We start from the raw sequence: 25139 nt of genomic DNA, 5'->3' as shown, positions 1-25139 counted from the left end.
CACAGCTTCCATTTTAGTAAATTGTTCATGGGATAGGCAGGCTCAGGAACAACTGGGTTAAACCAAGAGATTATTTGAAAAATCTAGGGCATGTGCTCTCTCTGTTCACTTGATTAGTTTTCATAATTCATCCTTGTTTCCACAGCAAAGAGCAGTGTAATACATGCAAACAAGAAGCAGTTTTCTTTTGTGCTCCTTTATCTCTAATTTTACTGGAGAAAGTTAGTGAAACGGGGGAAAAAGTCATATCGTGTGTGAATGCTTAGAACGAATCTTGGTTTGTTTTGTGAAAATGTGGGATCTGAGAGGCAGGTGCTATTTTGGGATGTCTGTCTGTGACTCTGCTTCAATTCTTTTCTGTTTGACTACAGGTGCATGAAGAACAGAGGAGATATTTCCGCTTATCAGAGATGATGTGGAGAGACACTTTGTGAGTAACTACGTGTGTTTTCTAAAAAGCCCCAAATGCTAATGTGGGAATCTTTTAATTTTTTTTTCCCCTAACTTAGAATAACTGTGCCATTTGCCTAACAGTTTCGTTTGGTTTTGGAAAGCTGTGAATGTAGAACCCTTCATGGAAACCATACACAAAGCTGATCGTTGAAATAAAGAGCTGGAAGACAGAGCAATAGAATACGTATAGTTTCATAACAGATTAACCATGACGTCTAACTTTTCTACAGTGATCAGTCTACCAAAGGCTTTTACTGTTGACTGCTGAATGTGTTCTAGACATCAGTAAAAACCCCTGACACTGGGTATATGGGTAACCATTGGTAGGGTTACAGTTGCTACCTATTCTACATGACAGGTTATTAACACTTTATTGTCCTTGTCTAATTTTGATTGGAATTCTGATACATTTGCCATAAAGATGGGAAGAGTAGCAGTCAATAGAAGCTTTCCTGAAAGTTTTCAGTTCCTGTCTGCTGGAACACAACACTGTTCTGGGAGCATGCAGTTAAATTGCGCTCCCAAAATATTACAGGAAAGGAAGAATCTCTATGTCCAAATAGAACTGTAGCTAAATAAGTACTTAAAGGATTTACTTTTGTGGAAACAAGGTCATCTTTTATGATCACAATTAGGTGATGCAATGTCTTACTTGTCAGATGGACTCCATAAATATGCTGTGTTTCGAGTGCTGTAGACTCATTAGCCAGCTTTTTCCTTTGGGGCCATTAGTCCTGGTGTTTCGTGGGTTTTTTTTTTTTGCCAAATTTCCAGTAACAGTTGAGAATTAAAGCAGCATGTTATTTTAGGATTTTCCATGATAGTCTTTGTGCTTATTTTTTTTGTTTTAAGTATAATATGAGTACTGTGGTCTTGAGTGCTTTCTTTTAAACTATAAATTCTGATACTCTGGAGCTACTGCTTTGTTCTAATGATAATTATCTAGGAGAACGGTGCCTTTGTGGACAGCTTCAGTGCTTTTCTTGGCACTGAAGAGCTCAAGTTAGAAGAACTGCTGTTACCTCAGGCACCTCTTTCTAAATTTTTTGCATTTGTAGTATTAATGCTACTCCATGAAAATTTTGTTCTTTTTTTAAATGGAAAAATATCCTTTTATTATAATAGACCAGTAATTGCTTAAACTCCTAAGTAGGAACCAGTTTGGATTCTTTTTTGTTTTGTTTTGTTTTGTTGTTACCTAGATCTAAGAAAAAGGTTTTTAAATGGTTTTTAGGCTTCCCTTGTCCTGGAGCCCTTTACATATTTTCATAGATATGGTTTTGTGATTTGTAGTTTAGTAACTACTTTTAAAAAATTGTCAATAATGCTTAATTTCCTCATTCTGGGATGAGGTTTGGCATCTGCAACAGTGGCTGGTAGTCTGTCTTGCTTTCAGTCAAAAGAAAATCTGCTTCAAGATAATATTGTCTTGTAGTCATCTTTCCCTTGGCTTCTTCCAGGCTCTGCTTGCCAGTTCAGGAAGGCTGTGGGAGGATGTCTTTGTAACAGTGTCCTGGCCAGGTGCTGGATTCTTTATGAAGCAGCAGGAGAAATCCTTGTGCTGATCCAGCTGACTTATCCAGGAAATACAGTGTTGATTTGATTTACTCTGTGACCTTGAGATCACTCTCTTGTGGCCAAAGTCACAGTTGGCTGCATAGTAGCGATAATATGGAGTATTATTTAATAATAATAACATAACTTCTAAGATTAATAATTAATATTTTAAATAAAAATATTATGTTCTGTGATGCCTTTTGTGGATAACCAGAGTACTTGATTCTTCAGTCATGGCACACATTGTTCTCTTGGTTTTCACATTCTGGTCAGGGCTCAAGCATAGTCCCTGGATTAGATCTCGTGGGCAGAGCTTCCTTCTGCAGTTCCTTGAACTGCTCTGGTCTGCCCCTGAGACAGTCATATTTTGGCAGTCCCACCTCTGATCCAGTAAGTCAGGTAGGACTTGCTTAGGGGTCTACTACTTCCTTGGGCTGCTTCCTTCATGGATAAGACTGTTCTTAAAAGTCTCCCTGTTCAAATTCTCCAAACTCAACAGCAGAGATTTCTGCTGTTAGTAATGAGGTGAGGGGATATCACCAAAGACTTGGTTTGGTTCAGATTCTTTTGTTTCTACATTCTAGGCTGCTTCCTTAGGGCAAAGGAGCTTTTTCATAACTAAAAATCTTTACCCTTGGAAAAAAAAAGTTCTTTAAACTCTTGCTGTATCTTTCTAGAAGGCATAAGGGTGAATGAAGGAAGTGGAAGTTGTGTGGCCATCTGGTCTGTACAGGCTTGCGTAAGTTTGTGCTTTAGACAGGTACAGTGTGTTAGACAAGTACACTTGTATTTAGTTGTCAGCTGGGTATTGCTCTACAGAGCTTGGAAAAATTGGCAGTTGAGAAATAACTTCATTATTTTTTTAATAAGATATCTTTATTATTATCAGCTTAATAAAATTGGAACTTGATTGTTCTGGGTTTTTTCAAGAAATATAGTTTAGGTATAAATGTTCCAAGTATCAGTCTACATACCTTAAAATATTTTCATAGTGATGCCACAGTTACTGATAATACATACATTTTTATTTTGAGTGCATTTACATGTTGACTATATTTTAGTGTGGTGATTTTCAGAAAAGGCTCTGTGAAAAATATGTAACAGTTATCTTGTGGGGCTAGCATTTGATTTGTACAGATGGTTGCTGTTAAGGACCTTCTAGTTGCATAGCAGTCAGCTTTTCATGGTCTTCAGCATATGGCTGGGTCAGGTTGTGCTCTGATACTTAAGAGAGCGGATAAGGCTTACAGCCAATGACACCCACCGTGAACAGTGTTTCTGGATTTGCCTACATTAAGACTCCTCTGTGTCAGCATTAGTAGCTGCAATAACAGGTAATATCTATCTGGCTAGTTTTGTTAATTCTTACGGGGTATTGCAAGGGTGAACATGGGTAAGAGATAATGGGAATTGAATAGAGTGAATTGAATAGAGTTTAGCCCTCGTTGCGGGGTGGAGGTGCAGGAACTGGTTTCTTTTCCCAGTTCTACATGATCATAACCTTGGGTTTAACCTCTGTGCTGTAATACCTCTTTCTGTGAGGTATTGATACAGTTATGTAAAGTTTGTGGGATGTATAATGGAAATTGCTGTTTACCTGTTATAGTTTTTATCATGGTTTATTACTGTGCAGTTTTGAATGTACAGGATTTCTGGTTAAAAGTGGAAAAATGTTTGACCTTTGCTCAAGCAGCAAGCTTTAAAGGGTTTAAAATACATACTGCAACTTAGTCCATTAGGTTAAAATGTGGCTTTGTTAATAAAGTGAGAATGTACAATAAAAACTTTTTCACCTAGCAGCATTGACTCCTTCATTCATAAACTTAAAGAATATTAATTCATAAGTATATTTGATAATATTTAACCTAAAATTGTAGAAATAAAGTACTTCAAGCAAAACACAGAGATGCCATTCTCTATGCTGATGTTTTCCTGACAGGCTGAATGAGGGTGCCTTGTTCTACTTGACATCTGCCCATGTCTGAGTAAGTCTAATTTGTACAATAGTAATAGGTACTTGAGCTGTGCCCTCAGTAATCAGTAGATTAGGGGTGTATGTGACAAGTTGGACACTGAAGGGACATGCTGTATCTAAGCTTCCTCGTGAATGGACTAATACGTTCCGTTGGCCTTCCCTGATCTTAGTAACCACATAAAGCTTTATGCTCTTAAAATAATTGACAGTCAGCAGCTGGTTTCTTACCAGGATTTTTTTCACTGCGAGTGAGGAGAAAGTGGGATCCAAATGTCATGAGTCCTGTTGTCTTACTGGAGATAGTACAGGCCTTTCCTTTATTTGTATTTGCTGGATTGCTTCTGTGTGCCTTTTTTTTTTTAAATGCAATGCTCATCTAATCAAAATTTTGTCGGTGGAATGAATTTCACTGGCATGCGTTTATGAAGTGTAGGTGGTGATGGATGAGCTTTAATATGCTGAAGTTGTAGCCATAGGTGACTTATATTGGTGAGAGGATTTATGAGGGATGAAAAATGCAGGTGAGATGCAAGTCCTTTACAGAACACTGAAGATATGGTAAATCTGTAAGGACTTAAACATTTTAAGAACACTTTTACATCGAATCAGTTGGATATTTTTGGGCCAACTAATAAGCTTGATAAAGTTTTGATTCATCTTGCCATAATTATGTGAGAGTTTACATTTGGTTCATTGTGCAAATTCAAGCATGAAACAGTTGATCAGCTAACTTAAATGAAATAGTCTTTTGAATTTTAAACCAATGCTTTGACATGCGTATCTCAGCATTGGAAAAATTCTGCTTTCTGCTACTTTACTATTAGTGCAGTGGGTTGAGACTGTCCTTGCACGGTGCCCTGACCTGGTGTCCCGTGCAGCTGCTTGTGGAAACGGGTGAGTTTCAGGTCCCTGCCCCATTCTTGGGAAAGATGTGATGCCGTGTAACAAGGTAGTTTTTTCATTCTTGGAAATCTTCAGGTAAAAGTTAACTTCACTGGCGGTAAAATAAGGGCATTGAAGAATGGAAGGGTAGCGGGCAAGGGAGAACCCTTCTGCCACCTGTAACACATTAGGTGTATGGGACTCACCAGCCTGGTTCTTCACAGCTTACTGTCCAAAACCTGAAATACAGCCTGAAATGGTGGATGTGGAAAGAGCTGCCCCTTCCACTACAGTCTGGAGAGATGTGTCCGTGAAGTATTGGTGGGGAAGAGCCGTCTGTCTCTGCTCTTGATGAGGCTGTCAGCTACAAAGCCATAGCAGGTAGGCTGAGGGGTTAGTCTAGACACAGGGGTATAGGTTGGAGGCAGTGTCATCTTCAAGGTCATTGGTGTGGAAAGAGTAGCTGATTTGCTTCAGATAAACTATAGAAATAATGTACAAAGAGAGGAGGGACCTCTGGCGATGACTTGTGGCTCTCACAAACTAGTGGAGTGGAGTTTGAGTAAAAGTGTGCTCCAAGCTTTTTTAAGTCCAGCTTTTATCCTGCACGTCGCTTAACAAGTGTGCAAGTAGACAGGTTTGTTTTTAAACTTTAGTTACATAAATCTCTGTATAAAATGCCACTCTGTGTTTGCCTTGAAATTTAATGACAACTCTGGTATTGTCAGACTTGTCACTCTTGGAGTTCAAATTAGGAAGCCTGTAACTGCCAAAACACGGATTGACTTGAGAGCCAAGATCCTAACGGGCACAGATGCCGGTGTACTTAGGCAATGAAATAATCCTGTTTTAGCTCAGGAGCACAGAAGTATGATTGTGCTCCTGCAAATGCTATGTAGAGGTTGAAATTGCCGAATGATTTTGAGATCATAGGTTTGATTGCATTAAGACTGTATAAAGGTTTTTCTTTCCCCGTGCAACAGCTCTAGAGGCTTATTTTGCTATCTGTACAATGTCTTATTGAAGGTTGCTGTAGCTATGCAGTTGAAACAGTTTATAATCTGATTTGGTGCAGATAGCCTTCTGGACTGTTTTGGGACGTGTTTTAGGATGAGGAGGGCAAGGCAGTAGATCTTCTGGAGCTTTATTCTCTGCAGATTGGTAATATTTCCATTGCCAGCTTGCATCCTGCATGCTAGAATGTATTTTTCACAAGCCAGCTGTTTACATTGCTTTAACAGTGCTCTGTTGTGTGCCGTATAAGCTAGTTTTGCAGTAGAATGGTTTACATAAAACCAGAATTACTTGCACTGATTTTAAATATGGTTTTGCATTATGGAGTTCAGTGTAGTGGATCCTGTTCTGTTAAATAGTCTCACTTCCGTTTTAGTATATGCGGCCTACCTGAAATTACAGTGCTTGTAAATGGCATTTCAGGAAGTCTGAAGTGATCCAACATATGCCTACTGCTGAATTTTCATGAAGTCCTGTGTGCAATATGAAGTGTGTTAGTTTTTTAGTAACAGAAGCTTCCTTAAATTTTAGACTTTGGACAGTTTCACACAACTTCTGTTTTTAGCAATGATCTCTTGCTTTTGCTTCAAGGAGCCAAAAGTGAATAGCTTCGGAAACAGTATGTTGATTTAGGTTTTTAAAAACATAGTAAGGAACACTGTCATAGTGTCTTTTCAATTAAAGAGAAAAATCCATGGGGAATCTTTTTAAAAATGTTTGTCTGATGCCCTCTTTAACACTTGCTCCTAAGCAACCCTGACTCAACAGATGTTACATCTGGGTGTTTGCAGCTGGATCAGAATAGCTTCTGAGGGAAAGGCCTGAGTCTCTGCTGTTATTGTGCTAGCAGAGTTCTCTGCAATCAGCTTGCTTGTCTTGTCATGTTTAGTTTTGGTGTCTTTTGAGCAGAGATAATCAGCTTTTTGTTTGCAAGGGGCAAAATGCTACCTTAACAATTGCTGCTTACTTGCCCTTGTAATGCTTGCCTGTGCTATGTCAACCTTGAGCTCCTGGTTCTTGCTGCAAAGGCTTACGGATAGTCTACCTTACTGGATGCAGTCTTGTGTCTTAAATTAAAAAAATGAAAATTTAAAAATTGAAGGAATTTATGAACTTGCCTATGAAGCAGATTTCTCATTTTTTACTTCATCTAGATGAATGACTGATCTTGCAACAAGTTTTGATCTTTTATTATTTTCAATTTAATGATCCTATGCTTTTACTTAATTTTGTGTGTGTGTGAAAATGCTGTGAGAAGTACAGCTCAATATCTAGTTCGCAGAAACTCTCCTCTAGGTAATTTATTGTTTGAATACTCACCTGACAAGCAATGTTGGTATACAAAGGTAAAACAAAACAACTTTCATCCAAAGTGCTTATAACTCAGTGCAAAAAGAGAGCAGGTGCAGATGGGGATCTATAGAAAATCAAACCGAGTGACTAAGAAGAAGTAGTTGCAATGTATCATCAGTCTGACCAACACAATGTCAAGTGCCATGTGTCATTGCTGACTTGGTAGTTGCTTTGAAGGAGGACTTACTGCTGCTTTTTTTTTTTTTAAGGCACCTTTGTGCGTAAGGGGTCACATGAAAGAAAACACAAGAGGTGCTTGTTGGATGGTTTGCCAAAGGTTGATCTAATTAAGGGCAACAAATGTTGCAAAAACAGCAAAGCTGAGCCCTGCAGGGCATTAGAAAGCAGCTTTTCATGCTTGATGTGGTGAGAGAAGCAGGAGTAGGATGGATGTGCTGTAGTAAATTAATGTGGCTGAAGGGATAAGGCAGGAAGACATTTCAGAAGTTTCAAAGGTTTAAGAAATGTGGAGCTTTTCTGAAACCAGAGTAATTTAATTTTGTGAAAGATGGATTTTACCTGAGTAGATAACGAGGGGGAAAAGGTTACATCTTGAAGATGTTGGACAAATAGTTCTGGAAAAAATTGTTGTAGATTTGACAGTAACTCTTTATACAGGCAGCATACATGAGTGAAAGAAGGCTTTTTTTGCAGTTTATCCTAATTGATCTGATGACATAAATTGATTCAAGTCATTTATCGATGTGACTGCATTTGTTTAAGGCTCTTGCTAGCCTGAATGTGTAAGTTCTTTAGAGAAACAGCACCCTTCATGTTTCCTATATCTTCAGTCTCTTGCCAAGGGAAAAGATGCTGCAAACAACACTCTTTCTTTACTCCCCCCAGCAAGCAAATTACCAGTCAGGCAAAATTGCACATCCCTAATGATGTAGTACTGCAGGCAAGATGAAAAGCATAAATGTAGATCTTTCCAAAGACTCTAAGTAGTATGTGGGTAGAAAAGAAGAAAAAATGAAAAGATTATTTTGATATAAATATTGTCATGTTCACCCAAGGCTTCATAATATTAAAATGTCTGAAGACCTAGTTCAACTTTTGAATTTAATTTTCATTCTTGATGTTTTGTTGGCAAAGAGAACAACTAGTAAAGTTCAGTGATTTTTTTTTTTTTTAATACAGAATATTTTCACTGTCTAGAATGCTTTGTGGTGACAAAAGTGACTTAATATTGATTTTCATTGGAAAGTAATTCAGTTCGTAACACATTTTCAAGAAAGACTTTTAATGGAGAAAAAAGGAAAAAATAAGTGCATCCTTGTGAAGGGAGTACCTCCATCTTCTCTACAACTACATTTTAGGTATTGGAAACCTGTGATTAGGTCCCTCTCAACCTTTTCTCCTCCAAGTTGAACAAAGATGAATAATTAAAGAACAATTCATTTTTCTCATTTCATTTACTGTTTGTGCTTCAAATTAGGTCCAAGTCTGCTATCATTTCTTTTCAGACTTTTAACAGTTGAGGAGCAGCGAAGCTTTGGGCCACCGAAGCTTTGGTCCTTGCATTGAAACAGAATACTATGATTATATTTCCTCCTAGATGTTCATAAACCACGCATGAATACAAGACAAATTAATTAGAAATTAGCATCCTCGATTAGATCCTGTCTTTGCAAGCCAAAATTGGCTTGCATTAGTCTCTCAACAAGACTAATTGAAGTTTATGGTAGTCAAGGGAGTAGCAGAAATACAGGCAACACAGCTAAGCAGTAGATGGTAAATTCATGCAGAAAGAGTTTGTGTGCACTAGGTTTGGGAAAGATTTGGGTAAAGGCCTTTCATTGAGATTGGCACTTTTTATATTGTCACAGATTTTTTTCCATTTTTAACATCAGACTTTTCAGTTGATGGAATTTATTCTTGACTCCGTTTTCTTTCTTCTGCTGTTGATAGCCTTGACATATTTCTGTAAAAACCTCAAAAGGTAGCATGGAGATGGGCAGCACACAGATACTGTTGTGCCTGAATAGATTTTAGAATGTGGCTTATCTGCTTTGTGGCTTTCTAGGGTTCATTTTTATTTCTTCAAACAAAAAACCTAATTTTCTTACCAAAACCAAAAGATGGACTCCATGGAGCTTTGGCAGCTGTTCGCTGCAACTTCATGTGTTCTACCATGTTAAGCACACTTCAGGGTGGCTACTCTCATCTAAAATTACATATTACATTTTATCTCCTTTGGTCAACAGGGGAGTTACTAACCTGGGCGGCATGGATCATTCTGTGCTCAGAGGGGAGGTGTCAGCAGTGCTTCATGACAGGTATGTTGCAAGTGCCTGAATTCCTGCAGAGATGTCAGTGGGGTTTTTCAGGCAGCCTGGAAACCTTTTTTCCTCATCTGGAAAATGGAGGAATTCTGGAAGAGCTAATTAGCAAATGACTTTAAGAAATGACAGGACCCAGTTAGTGAATTGTAAGCTAATTTCTTCCTCAAACAATGGACTATGTGATTTTCAAACAAAGCAGACCACCCCCCCCCCCCCCCCTTTAGTCTTAATGGTTCTCTAATCCAAGATTTCTGTGGATTTTTCTGATTTAGTTGATCCAGCTGCCCTTGCATCTGCTCTTAGGTATCCAAAGACCAGTTTTAGAACAAGGAGGCAATAACAGTTATTTATCAAATCTTTCGGTGTGCTAAAAACATTCCTGATATGGTTGGAAAGGGATTTCTGTCTTAAAATATACTGAAATCAGCCGTTCTGTCTTTCTTGATTACACTCTACCTGCTATTTAATCTTTCTGTGCTTATTCTTTTTTTTAGAAAGAAAAACCACAGATTTAGGGTAAGAGTAGAGATGATCACCTTGTCCCGGAAGAAATTCCAGCAACCTTATTTCAGTGTCTTCCTTTCTTGAAATAAAGTTCTTAATAAAGAAACAGTTATGTTTTAACTAACTGAACCTGATTTCAGGAAGCTATAAAATTGTTTACATTTTTATCTTGTGCTGTACTTTGCGCACCTGCGATCGTAGTTTTGTCTGATCCAATTTGTTGGAGAGACTGGTTTCATTCTTTCAAAGAAACTAGAAAAATCAGTATGTTTCTAGTGTAGTATCTTTCTGTAGAAAAATCTTTTAAGATGTATGCTGTGTCTTTATTAGTTTTCATGCTTTTTGTAGTTGAATTAGGAACTTCATGCTTAAATGAAAAAGAAAACATAAGCTTAGATGCCTTAAGTCTGTAATGAAATAGCTGCTGGTACAAAAGTTTCTGGCACTCCTTTGTAAAGGAGCTTCATCGTGCCAAGAATGTTAGTTTTGATTTGATTTTTTTTTTTTTTCCTGAGGACGTGATGGGGATCTGTTGCCTGCTTTTCTGCACTGCTATATGAAATGTAGCAGTGTGAATGTGAGTGTTTCAGTGGGAAACAGTGTTGGTAGGATTCGTTTTCCCTTGTGGGTGGTTGAAAATATTGCTGCATGAAATGGCGTAGTTCATGACTAGCAATTTTGTGCTAATGCCATTTAAGACTTCCACATTGTTCATTTTGATTGTTAATGACATTTAAACCTTTCATTTAACTAGATTAATATATTTAAAGAACTGTTTTGAGCATTCTTCTTAAGAAATTCTCAATTATTTCTGTTCCAAAGGTTGTACTGACATTAAGCAACCTTATTTTTTAGCAAGTTTAGACTAAAGAAATCTAATAGAGCTGTTTCTGTAGTTTCCTTGACTGATCTTGTGTACTTTGATCTCAGTCTAAACAGATAATTCATAGGACAACAGTTTAAATTATTGAAGTTATGTTTTGGCAGGAACTAAATCATTCTTCAAGAATGATCAAACTCATCAGTATGCTGCGCTCTGCTTCCGGGGGGATTTTTCACTACATGTTTGATCTTGGATTAGAAGCAACAGATTTTCTGGCTTTTTTTTTCTTTTTTCTTTTTTTTTCCTCCAAAACAGGCACACAAGTGCCTTTTGTCTGCTGGATGCTTTTATGGTGACTTGAGCATATTCAGTCTCAAGTTTCACCTTTCAGACCTCTGTATGACTGAAATTCTTGTATAGTGCTGTCACTCAGTGAATGCATACAGCCTTTTAGCAGCGTTTTGGTCAGTCATATTTCTGCTTAGCATGAAGAATGGCTGTTTAATGAATAATGCTGTGCAACTTGAAGAAAAAATTGTAAAAGCTTTCCTTAGAGCAGAGTTATGATGTGTTCTCTCCATCTTCAAAAGCTTCCAGTCTCTAGTAATCCCAAACAGTACCTCTTTACTCCATCCTATTTCCCTCTAGTTATTCTGTTGTACTTGATTTTATTCAGCAGTAATGCCTCTGTCTGTCCGTAGCAGTAATGTTACCTGTATTTTTTCTCCTTCTCATTAGGCCCATGCATTTACATCCTTCATTCTTAGGCATGCGCACGTGAATATTTTAGAACAAATATGTTTTCATTTGAAATGGGAATGTTGGTGTTTTCATATAAAGCCTTTTGAATATATTCATGTAAGAGCTAAAGTTAGAAAATAAAGAACTGGAAAAAATCCAGTGGATTTTTTTTGCGGAGATGACAAGTTTCTTATCTTATTTATTGGACACTTGTGTTGGTCACATCTGGTCTCAGTATGGTGTGTATGACAGTGTTTGTCCTTGTTTAGGAGGAAATGATTTCTTAACCTCTTCAGTCAAAAGTTTGTTTCTCCAATAAATGCTTTTAGCATTCCAAATTACTTTTTTAAACCAACCACTCCAAATGACTTAAGGATTAATAAGGTAAAAACTCACAGCTTCAGTGTTGACTTCATTTAAATAAAATCTCTGGATTTTTTTTCAATATTGGCCAGGTTAAAGTAATGTTTTCTTTGTGATGATGGAGTATTTGATAAAAAAGCAAAAGTTGCTCTTGTATGACTAGAAATTTTTGTGCAGCCTTGATGAACAAATTGGTAGCTTTTAACTGTTAATTTTTTTTTTTTCATGAAGAAAGGAATGTTAGTTCAAAGTAGTAACACCCTCTTGCATATTTAAAAGCTGTTTTTTGTTTTTGGTTCAGGTATGTTTCTGGGTTAATTGCAGTTGAAGTCCCTCTGCACATGGCTTCTGGATCCTAACATCTGTCCAAATGTAGTTTTAGTATATTGTTCGTAATACAGTGCCTTTGACACATGAAATGTTTGCAACTTGATCTTGATATGGGCAGCAAATAGGTGTGGATCTAAAATAGTTTATTTTCTCTCTGAAGGACTGCTTTTAACGGGATGGGTAAGCTTGCAAACTAGACTAGCTTCTTGGGAAATCTGGCTAGTTTGTGCTGCGTTCAATACTGCATGAGTAGTTTTTGCTGAAAAGATACAACTCTGGAAACGTCTCCAACTGGTGACCTGTTGTTAGCAGTGTAACGTAAGCTCATGCTGATTGTCATTTTCCCTTTTCTTTCTGTGTCTCTGTCTTCTGTCACTTGGGTGGATGTGTATTGGTTATAACTGTTCTTTTGATGGCAAGCGGTGGGTGTAGTGTTATAATTGTTTCCCTGCTCAGTTTGGTGTTTGAGTGCATCAAGTTAAAAAGAGGGGCTTTCTCCAAAGTGACTTCATGCTTATAGTAAGGCGCTTTAGAGTCCTAAATCTAAAATAATCTACTCGGCGTGTATAGCATTCTCCCTTTGAGGGAGTATGGGATTTGTTTTTCTGCACATAATTTATCCATTGTGACCTTATATTTAAACTGGGTGTATCACTTTTGGGTACAGACTGGCGTAGTTCTTAAACTGATGATGCACAGAACATTCAAAAACTTAAACACCTCCTGTTGTTTAAAAAACGAATCATTTTAATATGCAGCTTAATCTGTCTTAGCTGGCAGCTGATCATCTAAATAAACACTTTTGAAATAAAGTTGTCATCTTGAAAAGCAACAATGCTATCTTTAAATTCCTTACTCCCAGGAAATACTTTAGGTACTAACATTCAGCTATAATCAATGTCTTCCTATATAGTCAAATATGGAAGAATTACATTGTTCTTTATTCATAAAGGGAAGGGGAATACATAAAACTTTTATGCGGGTGCCTCTGATCTGTTTTATTTCATTTTGCTGATAAGAAAAGAAGTCACCTAATTTTGAAAAGGGAAGTATACCTTTCTTTGTGGGTGCTAAATAGTTTGTTGGTACTTCCTACATTTAAAAACAAACTAACAAAAAACCACCCCAAAACAACTGAAGGATGTGTATATTTACGCCTTACTGGAAGGGAAAAAACCCCCACACCTGAACAGCAAAAAAATTTGTGTTATAAAACCCAACCAATCCAAAAAAACCCACTTGTATATTCCATTTTTTTAATGCCAGAGGTGTTCTGCGCGTGTATGTTCATGCGTGCAGCTTGGCAATACACTTCTGATGATTCCATTGTCTTTGGACATCTGGGATGTGTCTGTGATTCAGGTTTTAGTTCACCTGGATACAAAAATCGGGCATATCTTATAAAATAATTGCACAGTAGTGGAGACTATGCCGGAAAAACAGGATACCCAGTCTTGCTTCGGTGTTCACTGTATGGGGGAAATCAGTAGGTTTTGCATCTGAAACGGATCTGTTTTGATGAGCTGCACTTCAAGCTTGCTAATGTTGTTAAGGATATCTTGTAAAAATGAGAAGTGCTAGGTTATATTTTCATTAGTGTCCTGCCCTGGACAGTGAAAGTTGAAGCAACTATTAAGTTTTCACATGATCTTCAGAGGTATTATAGAAGTATCCTGCAGGACCAGTAAAGGCTGTTGAAGGGAAACAACTCAATTTTTCAGACAGCCTGGTGACTACCAATCCCATAAATAGATGCACATTGAAATCTGAAATCCAAATATCAGTACGAGTCCTGCAGGTAACAGTAAATTTAACAACTGAAGATAACAGTGTACTGTTGAAATGTAGAAGTATGTCTGTCACAGAAAACCTTCAGCTGTAACCACTACTGTTCTGCCTCATTACAATATTGTGTGTATATTTATGCCTGACCTTCCTATGACATTTCTGAAACCTGAGCATCTTGCTAATCTCTGTCCATCTTCCCAAGCTATGTTATCACATCCAGCTCCATCACGTTGGATTCCAAACGGTTTCAGCATGCAACTTCCCTGTTCCCAATTCCAGACTCCTAGTTTCATTTCATTCTTCTGCTCCAGGTCACCTGTTACAAGCTAGTTGAATCAAAGCGACAGCCAGGTAGGTGGAGGTGTATCAGCCAAGGATCTGGAAGGAAACTTAATTTGAAGTGAATGTGTTAAATCTTCAGGCGCTCTCAATTTACTTCTGTTGTCCCAAGAGCATAGAGGTCATGTATCAACAAGTCAGCAAGTTCCTCAGTACCTAAGCTGGACAAGGATAGCAAAGCCATGTTTGTAGTTGCTTAAATGGGGATCGACGTGACTCGAGTGAGTCAGAGCAATGTGGGAGTAAAGCAGAACATGAGAACTGAAGCAGAGGAGTTTGCAGGCTTTAAGCTGTTCTCTCCTGGCTAGAGCAACATCTTTGGCTATTGTCTGGGTTCCTCTCTGCGCTCTCAGCGAGATTTTCTCCCCCTCTTGTTCTGTCTCCCCAGTAATTAGAGCACCAATGGGACTGTGTTCAGTTCTGTTTTCAGGTAATTAGAACTGGGCCCATATAGTAAAATATGTAGTAGTCTGTCTTGGGTTTTGCTCAGGGGTTTTGCCAGGACATCACTGGTCTGTCATTGTAAACCGGACATCCTTTTCATTGCTGCTGTTTAGTGGGGTGTGACAAAGACGTTGGCCGATGAGGAGTAATTATGTGATGCGTGCTGGCTTGATCTGAAGTTAGACTAGCCATCTGTCTGCTATGCATGGTTTAGGAGTAATGAGGAGTGTTGTTTAAGAACAGGAATGGCCTTGTTCTCTGGACAGTTAACGTACTGGGTTATAAAACCATTTACAGTGCAGAACTTGGGAGAAAGGGGAGGGAGAAGGAGGGTAAATGAACTGAATCATATTACTGGAATTTGCTGTTAAAAAGGATTTATTATGTGCATTCAACAACTGAAAGCTAAGGCTCAATAATTGTATTTAATTTTACTTTTTCCAAATGGAATATGTGCCCTTTGGATTCTGTATGCTTTCATCAGATTACTGCAATGAAGTAAAAGCTTAGTCACACTGTGCCTTGTGCATTGTTCTGGGGTGTTGATAAAAGATAATCTTAAATAGGCTGCTTATCTGCAAATACTAGAACTTAGTTATTTTACATTGAGGTGCTTGATACGATGGCTAAGAATCCTGAACAACTTCTTAACTCTTTATTGAATGTAATTATTTAACATCCCTAGTAGTCTTCAAAGAAAAGACCTTTCTTTTTAACAAATCAGTATTTTGTGCTTAAATTGGCTATTGCCCTTGTTCCCCCCCAAATCCCTGACAGTGCATTTCGGGACCCAGCAAAATTTTGTCACATTTAAAAAAAAAAAAAAAAAAAATTCTCCCCAGCAGCTGCTTTTTGTGCAGCAAGGTGTTGGTAGTTTGCTTATGTTTCTACTTCAGTTAAAGAATCAAACAGGATAAGGTATGTTTGTGCATGTTTTTGCTTGATTCAGGATTGAGCCAGAACGTAAGTTTGCAGAAGTTCGAGAAGCACTAAAGGAAGAACACTCTTCTGTAATACTGTTTGTGTAAAACTCCTGTGGTCCAGTAGTTGCTGTAACTGTTGGTTTCCCTGCATAGGTTTATTTTTCACTGGACAGTTTTTATTTTGGTGTTTACAGAGACTCTTGTGGCAAATGTTCATCTTATCTCAAGCTACCAACTGCACTTTGCTTCAAATTCAGTACTGAACCTATTGAATAAATATCTGGCTTATTGCCCTGCCTTCCTCCCTTTCTAATCTGACTGCTGTATCCTGTGCTTTTGGATTTGGAGTAGCGTATGGCTGGCTCAGCAGAGATTCCCCAGGTGCCCCCAGAATTAATCTTGCTGCCTTTTCACGTTGCCAGTATATGCTATTCAAAGGCCTCAAAAGCTTTGGCTTTCGATGATTTTAGTGTCATGAAAGTACTGAGTTCATTTGAGATTGCCTTTGAATCGCTAGACACCAGCACTGCTTTCAGTTTAAGGTTTGTTAAACTGCAAAAATCTGTTCAGTGGTGGTTATAAATGTCTGTAAATACAAGGGCAGGGAGGAACAGTTCAGGCATGACTGATGTCAGTGCTTGACTTTTTTTTTTTTTTTTTAATTTGATTATTTTAACACTACATTATGTGGGATGATAGCATTGCATTTTCCAGGCAATGCTTTGTGCGGTATGCAGCAAGACTTTGTTCAGGCGGCTGCAGTCACATTATGCCTGGTCTGAGTTACTATCACGATTCTTCTGAGGTGGTATTGTGCAACTTTGGTGTTATATTAGTTTTTTCTGAGGTTCTTGGGAAATCTTTCAGGCAAATAAAGTGGTGTCACAGCATGACTGCTGGTGGTGTTTGTGATGAAAGTAATGTGTTTTACTTCTCATGATGTGTGTATACCTTTCTGCATATTATCATTCTGCCTTGTGTGGGCAAAATGATAATTGCAGCTTCTCCAGAAACCAAAACGCTGAATTTAAAATGAATAAAAAAACCTTAATTGTGAGAACACGTTAGAGCAAAGCTTTGCTTAACATAAGATTTGCTTTGTTTAGAGATCAGAAAATGATTATACAATGAGACACATACTGCAAAGAGCTGAATATATATAGCTGAAAGAATATGCAAAGGCTTGCGGGAAGGTGTCATGAGCAAGTGGGGATGCTTATAGATGTCCTTGTATTTCACCTGTCTTGTGTGGTTCTGCTACTTGTGCATAAGTACCTGAGCATGGCCTTGGGTTTGTCTGATACCTGTACCAAACTTCCTAATTACATTTTAAATTCATGTAATTAAACTTGTGTAGTTCAAAGTTACAGTGGAAAATTATAGCCAGAAATACCTAATTTGTAAGTCAAAGTTTGACTAAGGTTGGAGAATTGGTAGATATGCATGTTTTGTAAGAAACAGTGGAGCATCAGACTTGACACCCTTGGAGTCTGTTATCCACATACTCTTTTTTAATGTTATTTCATACCTAATTCCATACCTTCTTTCTTCCTTTACTGAAGATGCACTGCTTTTTCTGCCTGAGAAATTGTCTGTGGAACTTTGATGTCTAGAAACAGTTTTCTATTGAAGGTATAGCTTGGAAGCTATCAAAAATTTCTTGAAATGGAGTCATAGCTTAAATTCATCCTTCCTTGTGTGCCTAGCAGTACAGATTATATTGTGTAGATCCAGGTATAATACAAAAGGAAGGGTGTCTATAGTTGTTCTTACATACCCATACATTTGTCCTACTACAGTATTAATGATGCTTTGGTAGAAGTTTGATTGCTGGCTGTGCTGGTTTTGGCTGGGCTAGAGTTAATTTTCTTCACAGTAGCTAGTATGGGGCTATGTTTGGGTTTGTGCTGGGAACAGTGTTGATGACACAGGGATGTTTTCGTTCCTGCTGAGCAGTGCTTACACCGGGTCAAGGCCTTTTCTGCCTCTCACCCCACCCCACCAGCGAGTGGGCTGGGGGGGCACAAGGAGCTGGGAGGGGACACGGCTGGGACAGCTGACCCCGACTGACCAGAGGGCTATTCCAGACCATATGGTGTCATGATCAGCATATAAAGCTGGGGAAGAAGAAGAAGGAAGCGGGGGGATATTCGGAGTTATAGTGTTTGCATTCCCAAGTAACTGTTATTTGTCATGGAGCCCTGCTTTCCTGGAGATGGCTGAACACCTGCCTGCCCATGGGAAGCAGTGAATGAATTCCTTGCTTTGCTTTGCTTGCGTGCGTGGCTTTTGCTTTACCTAATAAACTGTCTTTATCTCAACCCAGGAGTTTTCTCACTTTTACTCTTCTGATTCTCTCCCCCATCCCACTGGGGGGGAGTGAGCGAGCGGCTGGGTGGGGCTCAGTTGCCGGCTGGAGTTAAACCATGACACTGGCCTTGTATGTGACCCTGAGTCACCTACTGTGCCTCTCAGTACAAACCACTTTTTTTAATTACTTTTCACAGTTGCTTCTGTGAATGTGTCGTAAGAAGAAATGGTTACTGAAAAGCTGATGGTGTGATAGCTGAAGCATATTACATGAAGAAGTTTCCTCTGTTTTTTTTTTTTCACCAGACATCTGCTAGTTTCATTTGAAGCTTTCTCTTTATTTTGTTGGAGAGCTGGTGAATAATGACTCCCTCTTCACCTTTACCGTGCTTTTTGTGACACGATAGACTGTTAATGCATTTCTTCTTGCCTATCTACCTTCCATGCTGTTAAGTCCAGTCTGCAAGTTGTTCCTTGTACAGAAGCCATTTCACAAGTTTTCTCAGCCTTTTCACTCTCTGCCTTTTCAGTTCCATGGCTATAGCTGGTGAGAAAGAGCAGAATAGCTCATAGCTCATATCTCAAACCAAGTAACGTGGGGGAATGGTGCTGTGTTTGTCAGCAGGTAGTACAGGCTTAGGAACTTTAAGGCTGGGCACAAGCTAGTCCAAGCTAAGGATGTACAAATCAACCGAAGCTTAAAAAAAAGTCATATTTTTGCATCAGTGTCATATGTGAAATGAGTTTTCTGGTTATGCTGGGTTTCTTCCTATTTAAAATGGGAATTTATGAAAATGAGTATTTGTCTTGTAGAGCAGTTCTTATGAACACCAGAAGGTGGCATAACTGATTTTCCTAAAAGTGTTTTGAATGCAAGAAATACACAGGATGCCACTAAGCTTATTTTAAAGCTGTTAGTCAAATTTTGATCAAAGGAAAGTTGGATCAGTTTAGCCCTTGACTATTTAAGGGGGCTATTTAAAGGTATACTCATTCTGCTCTTTTTCAAAATGTGAAAACTCTGATGGGATTCATGCTGGCTTTTGTATCTAAAGTTTTTGAGGTTGGAAGTAGTTTAACTGAAGTGCAGGAATGAAAGGGGGGGGTTGTCCATCATGTGTGCAGTGGAATTCTTTCCTGAGCTGTTTTACGGAATCCCAGCTTCCCATGAACACATTGTTTAGATATTTTGCTTTACCAGTTTGCAAAATGAGACCAATTCCTGCCTGTTTTAAGCTCTTCAGGTTAGCTGGTTCTATGCAAGAATAAATTATTAATATGGTAACTTATAAATTATAGTTTTATGCTGTAGCAACTCTAACCACATGCGGATTTATAGGTGTACCAATGTTAAGTGTTAGAAGCAGTAAGTGGAAAGAGTGTGCAAAAAAGACCAATAAGCATTTCAATGAAAATCTGTTTTCAGCATAGTATGTATTTTGTTCTGGCAAACCGGAAACTTAGTCCTTGCGCAGTGTTGCCGTACATTTAATGACAAGTTGATGTAATAAGGCATTAGATACCATCTCATGTGATGCTTTCCTTATTAGAGAAGCCTATCTCTGAGGCAGTCGTCTGCACTATGGTGTGGATCAAAAAGTATGTAAATATACCTTAAAATATCTTTGAATGTTTCCATTCAAAGATCCAGGGAGACTTACTCGTAGAGTGAGTGTATTGGGCATACTTGGCAAGGTTTTGGTAGTGGGGGTGTTGGTGCAGGGGTGCCCTGTGTGGGATGAGGCTGTGACTGCCCTGTGCCAGACACAGCTGGGGTTGATTTTGCATTAAAACCTTTTTTTGTCTGAATAGTTAAATTAATTGGTGTCGGACAGAACCAAAACTTTTAAAGTATTGAGATAGAAGGGATATTTTTTTCTTTCCTTCAGCTCCCTCTGGCAGGCAAACACCTGAAGTACAACTGTTTTATTTTAAACTCCTATTTCAGAGAAAGGCTTGTCCCAACTCAAAGTTATCACAGTTGTTTGGTGTTGTATATATATGCATTAAAAAGATTTTCAGCTGTAGAAAAGTAGATGACAGCAGCTGCAGAAGGTGCCGAAATACAAATATTTCTTGTTTAGCTGACTTTTTGTACAGTCTTTTTGCGCATCACAGCTGTGCAATGCCATGTCACCCCAAGGACCATGCTCATCTATTGATTTTTTTTTCCTATAATGCAGTCTCTCCTGAGCCTGCTGTGATTCACTAGAGCAGAACAGATGAGAGCGATGTGACTGTTTTGCATAGAAGTCTAGCGTTATTTGCAGAATTGTTAGATCCTTTTTTTGCTGACTGAACGCTGCGAGGGCAGGTGGAAGGGAAGTGGTGCAGCTCTGCTGTTGGTAGCTGAGCCCTTCGACCCACCTCCATGCAGTCCTCTCCTCCTCAGAGCTTCACTGATTTTTTTTTTTTCAGTTCTGCGTTTCCGAAGGACGGTTTGCCAGGATGAAGTGATACAGTCACATGTACAACACTATAAAGATGTAGAAAACTGCCTAGAGTGTACGGTAGTGCTGGTAAGATGGCTCAGCGGTGGGACCTGTACAACCCACTACATGGACATTTCTGAAAGCACTGAATGTCAATTTTCATTAGGAGTCATATGTTTGAAGTTCAGTGTGGCAGTCCTCTGTGTTATAAAATAGTCCTGAAAATTTTATGAAATAAAGGTTTATAATCAGGAGACTTTAAACTATTTGGTTTAAATATTTCATAGTTTTTAAAAATCCATATAAGATTAGCATTCTTCTGTGGGCCTTTCTAAAAACAGCTTGTGCTTAGACTTTTCTTGCTGTATACAATTTTTTTATGCAAAGCAGTATGTCCTGATTTGATCCTAAATTATCCATATAGTTACGTTGTCACTAAATAGGGATGTCTTATCTGCAAAGTAGTTCCAGTCTCCTAAGTGAATATCTTAAAACTGTCACTTTAAATCTGCTTTTGGAAATGAATTCATAGCTTGTACTTTTGCCCACCATAACAAACTTGAATGAAATAAATAACTGGCACCTTTTGAAACTTTGCCTGGGAAATATACAGTTTTCTTTAAATTTATATTCTCATAGATGCTAGAGAAGAAAGTTTGTAATTTTCTTTCTATAATTATTAGACAGGAATTTTGACATTTGGCGAATCAGAAATAGAGTATAACGATGTATTTCAGAGAGATGGAACTGTTTAATATGAAGTGTCATTTCTGTAACCATTCTTTTTTTATCTTCTGGAAAAATCTAAATGTAAGCAAGGTATACATTTTGAAAGTCTCATGTATTTTTTTTAAGTGTTAATAAACACTAAGATTGTGCTAATTCTGTAGCATGAACATACTCATTGATTGTACACCATCCCTACACCCTGTTGAACTCAATGTTAAAGGCTGTGCCTTTTGGGTCCTATGGATAACAACAGCCAATAGTGGGAATTTACAGAAAACCTCTTTTTGCTGTAGAAGATGACTAGGTATTTTCTGAAGAGGTAGTATCCAACTCTGCAGTAATCTTGCAATTAAAGCTGTTCCATGCACTCAGGACTGCAAGGATGGTTACAGATACCATTGAGGTGTAAATCTTCCTTCAGCTGCAAACATGCATCTTCAGTGTCTTTGCTCCTGGTCCCCTCCAAAGTGAAAGAACCTGTGAAAACTATCCATTTTTGTCAATTTTCACTGCTGCTCTTGGGAATGGAAGAGCATCAAAACAAGAGACATGGTTACTTGATTTTGCTTTCCTTTTGGGAACAGGTAGTGTGGAGGTTATCACTGGCTTAATTTGTTGAGGAAGCTTGATCCTGAGCAAACAAACCAGGGAGTTCCCCCACGTTGTCTTTTGGGAAGGAGTCTTTGGACTACACCTATCTTTGTCAAACAGGAGGAGTTGATTCCTGATTGCCTCTGGCTTATAGGAAAAAAAAAAAAAAAAAAATTGAAGAAATTTAAAGTATGGGGGCTTACTACAAGACTCCCTTTGTCCTACGTGGCCCATTCAGCTCTTCTAGCTTCAGTACTAATCCACCTGTTCTCCTGGCATTTAGTTGGAATGATCTGCAGACTTGAAACTCCTTTTCTAGTGTAGAGAAATTGTACTCTTTTTAATTTTTTACACTGAATGGGGGAAATACTAATATTAGTGACAAATTTGAAATGGAACTTTTTGCTGTGTAAGCCTTTCACGTGCCTTTGTGTGTGAAGGCAAGTTGCTATTTCATAGAAACTTGTATCTAACACGCTTAAGAGTAGGTGATGGCAAATAATTAAATTGATTGAATCTATGTAAGTGTCATATTTTTTGTGACTCCTTAAAGGAATCCAGCCAGCAGCAGTGCAGCGACCATGGGCAGCATGGTGCAGCAGCTTCAAGTCTTCTCCTAGAAGATGCATTCCTGCTGTTTGTGGGCTCTCAGGTTGCACACAGCAATTTCTGACAACCTGGACTTGAAGCCATCAGCATCTTTCTCGAAACCTTTTCAGTCTTGGTCCCTGTCAGTCTTCCCCGAGAGACTCTGGCCTTCAGATAAAGATGTCAGACTGCTGCCCACATTGGAAATTTTGTGGATTGTGGGTTAGCAGACTGGATCAGTCAGAGGTGATGATGCAGTGGGAATTCCTGTGCTCAGAAAAAGTTTTGTTTTTTAAAGAAATTGAGTCATTACAGAAACACACAATAAGAGCAGTGATCGATGTGCTTTATTCTTGCCTCCCCATGCCTGCTCTTTTCAGTAGGGACTGCTTTGCATAGGTGTGCAGGACCACAAAAACTCACTCCAGTGGATAAAGACAATAAGGTATGCAAACTGACTAACAGATTCCATGTAAATAATGGAAGAATGAAAGAAAAAGCCTACAAACTTTTATTTTAAGAATATTTTCAAAATACTTTGGTTAACACATGACTAATGTAATTTGCAGTTTGCTGTCTGTGGTGCAGGAAATACTGAAGCTGTTAGTGGCTGGTGCTCAATCTTAGCCTCCTTTTAATTACTAAATTGTTTAATATATGTGCATCATATGAGTCAGATGTGTAAATGTGTTTAGGCATACTTTACTAAAATAAGTTGCGCAGCCAACAGACCATAACAGCTGTGGAGTAATTGTTTAGAAATAAATTCTTTGTAGTTCACGGTTTGACCTAATAAAAATAACTGTTGCTTCAGACCAATTATTTTCAGCAGGGTCAGTCTGGCTGCTGTCACTGTGCATTCAGATTTCTGTGGTGATTTATTAAATATAATCACCTGGGGAGGATGAGCACAGTGCTCTGAATAAATCGGTGTTAGTTCAAAAGCATTTCTTCTTAGTATGTTGTCAGCAGAGTACATGGGCTTAGATCAAAAGTTGGAAACTTTCATTAACTCACTTTGGTTTTACCTCCTACTAAGTGTTTTAAGACCTTATTTTACCTAATGCCTTTTATGTAAGAGTAGTTTGCCCAAGCGAAGCTGAATTTATTTTTTTTTTTTTTTCCCCCTGTATTATAACCTGTAGCTTGTCATTAAGTTAACAGTGCATCTTGACTCTTGGAAGTGATTTCTTGCTAGAAATCTTACCTCATTTTAGAGCAAAGCCCTCTTCAAGAATCCTCACAAGAAAATGCAGGACATCCATATAGGGCATAAAATACAAACTACTTTCGTGGCCAGAAACACACGCTTAGGAATAGATTTGAGATATTTCTGAGACTCTGTGTAGTTACAAAATATACCTGAAACTGAATCTAATACTTTAATAAATTAACCCTTCTAAATATTAGAAGTGTAAATACTATAGGGATTAGGTTTGTTCATTTCTTGTGTGTCCCTTTTTTCCTGCAAGTTTCTGGGACTTAAGATTTAACCTAAGTTATGGGTTTTTTTAATTGTTTTAAAAATATCTGATTGTGACCTGATAGGAAATGGTGTCGTGTTTTTTTAACTGTTGCTGAATAATTTCAGAAATTTCATACTTAGGCTATCAAGTTATTTTTCTCATTAATGAATGGTACTTGCAAGGTCCAGGGTTGTGGGTTTTTGAAGAATGTATGTAATGGAGAAACTCATTACTCAACATGATTACTTCTCAGTCAGCCAGCTGCTACTACCTCTTTGGTTTGTTGAAGAACATACATTTTGGTAGTCTGAAAATCATGTGATAACTTGAATCTTTCCTAAAGGAGGTGTCTGGGAGGGAGGGGGAAGTGGCTGTGTCGGATGCAGGGCAATATATATTTGTTTTTTACATATATATATATGTGTGTGTGTGTATACATATAGTGCATATATATAGCGTGTGTATATACACACGCTATATATACAAACACATACATATATATAGTATGCATATGTGTATTTATGTGTAAAAATAATTTTTACTGAAATGATGCATCCTAAAATGTTACTGCAGCAATTTCCTCATTTATACAGGAAAAAATGCTGAGTGGGTGGATGGCAAACTGCAGTACTTCTTGTTAAACATGTGGTACATGCCCTGACTGCTTAACTTAATATTTAAAGATTTGGGGTTTTTTTTTTCCTGTTTTAGAAATAGCCCTACACCTATTGCTATAGAGACAGGAACCTGTACTGCTTACAGCATTTTGACAGCAGGAGGGGTTGGCTACAAACCTAGTTTATCTCACTCCTTTGTGCTTTACAATTTATTATTATTACTTGTTCCTTGAGCTGTCAGCCCAATTTAAAAGAATTAAATATATTTGATAGTAACTATTTTGTAAGCGTCTCTGTTCCATTTAAGAGGCTGTGTGGATCTTGATGTCTAGAGTACAATTGCTTTCAAAAGATGCTGTACCTTACATCTGGTGTCTGAGGGCTTTTTTTTTTTCCCCCCAGTTATAAAAAAATTTTTTTGAGACTATGTAGTGGATAGTAAGTCAAAGTACATGTGTAATTCGCAGAACTGTCTCCAGCTATTTTAAAGCTTATTTCTTAATTTACTTAAATTTAAGTGAAAGACTTTTTCTTTGTAAGAGAGATCTCTGAGGTTTCTAGCAAAGTTGCAGTTTCAATAAAAGTATTGCCAGGTGCATATTGCCAATTTTTTTCTATAGTTCAATATTTGG

At 38.1% G+C, this 25139-nt stretch overlaps 1 protein-coding gene across 10 annotated transcripts in view; it reads left to right on the top strand.

Annotated features, from left to right (window-relative positions):
• KLHL13 (kelch like family member 13) overlaps window positions 1-25139 on the top strand; it is a 95108-nt gene that overhangs the window by 20468 nt on the left and 49501 nt on the right. For 4 of the 10 annotated variants that reach the window (XM_075512900.1, XM_075512907.1, XM_075512906.1 and 1 more), the window contains one exon: window positions 372-430. The exons of 2 other annotated variants lie outside the window; for them this stretch is intronic. In XM_075512900.1, coding sequence (XP_075369015.1) covers window positions 372-430 — 59 coding nt within the window. Of the gene's footprint in view, window positions 1-371; window positions 431-9441; window positions 9514-20502; window positions 20604-25139 lie in introns of those variants that run through there. 4 more of the 10 variants (XM_075512903.1, XM_075512902.1, XM_075512901.1 and 1 more) reach the window with 2 other exon arrangements.

This window comes from Mycteria americana, chromosome 10 (assembly GCF_035582795.1).
Source record: "Mycteria americana isolate JAX WOST 10 ecotype Jacksonville Zoo and Gardens chromosome 10, USCA_MyAme_1.0, whole genome shotgun sequence".
Lineage (NCBI taxonomy): Eukaryota > Metazoa > Chordata > Aves > Ciconiiformes > Ciconiidae > Mycteria > Mycteria americana.
This window is presented reverse-complemented; position numbering and strand designations above follow the sequence as displayed.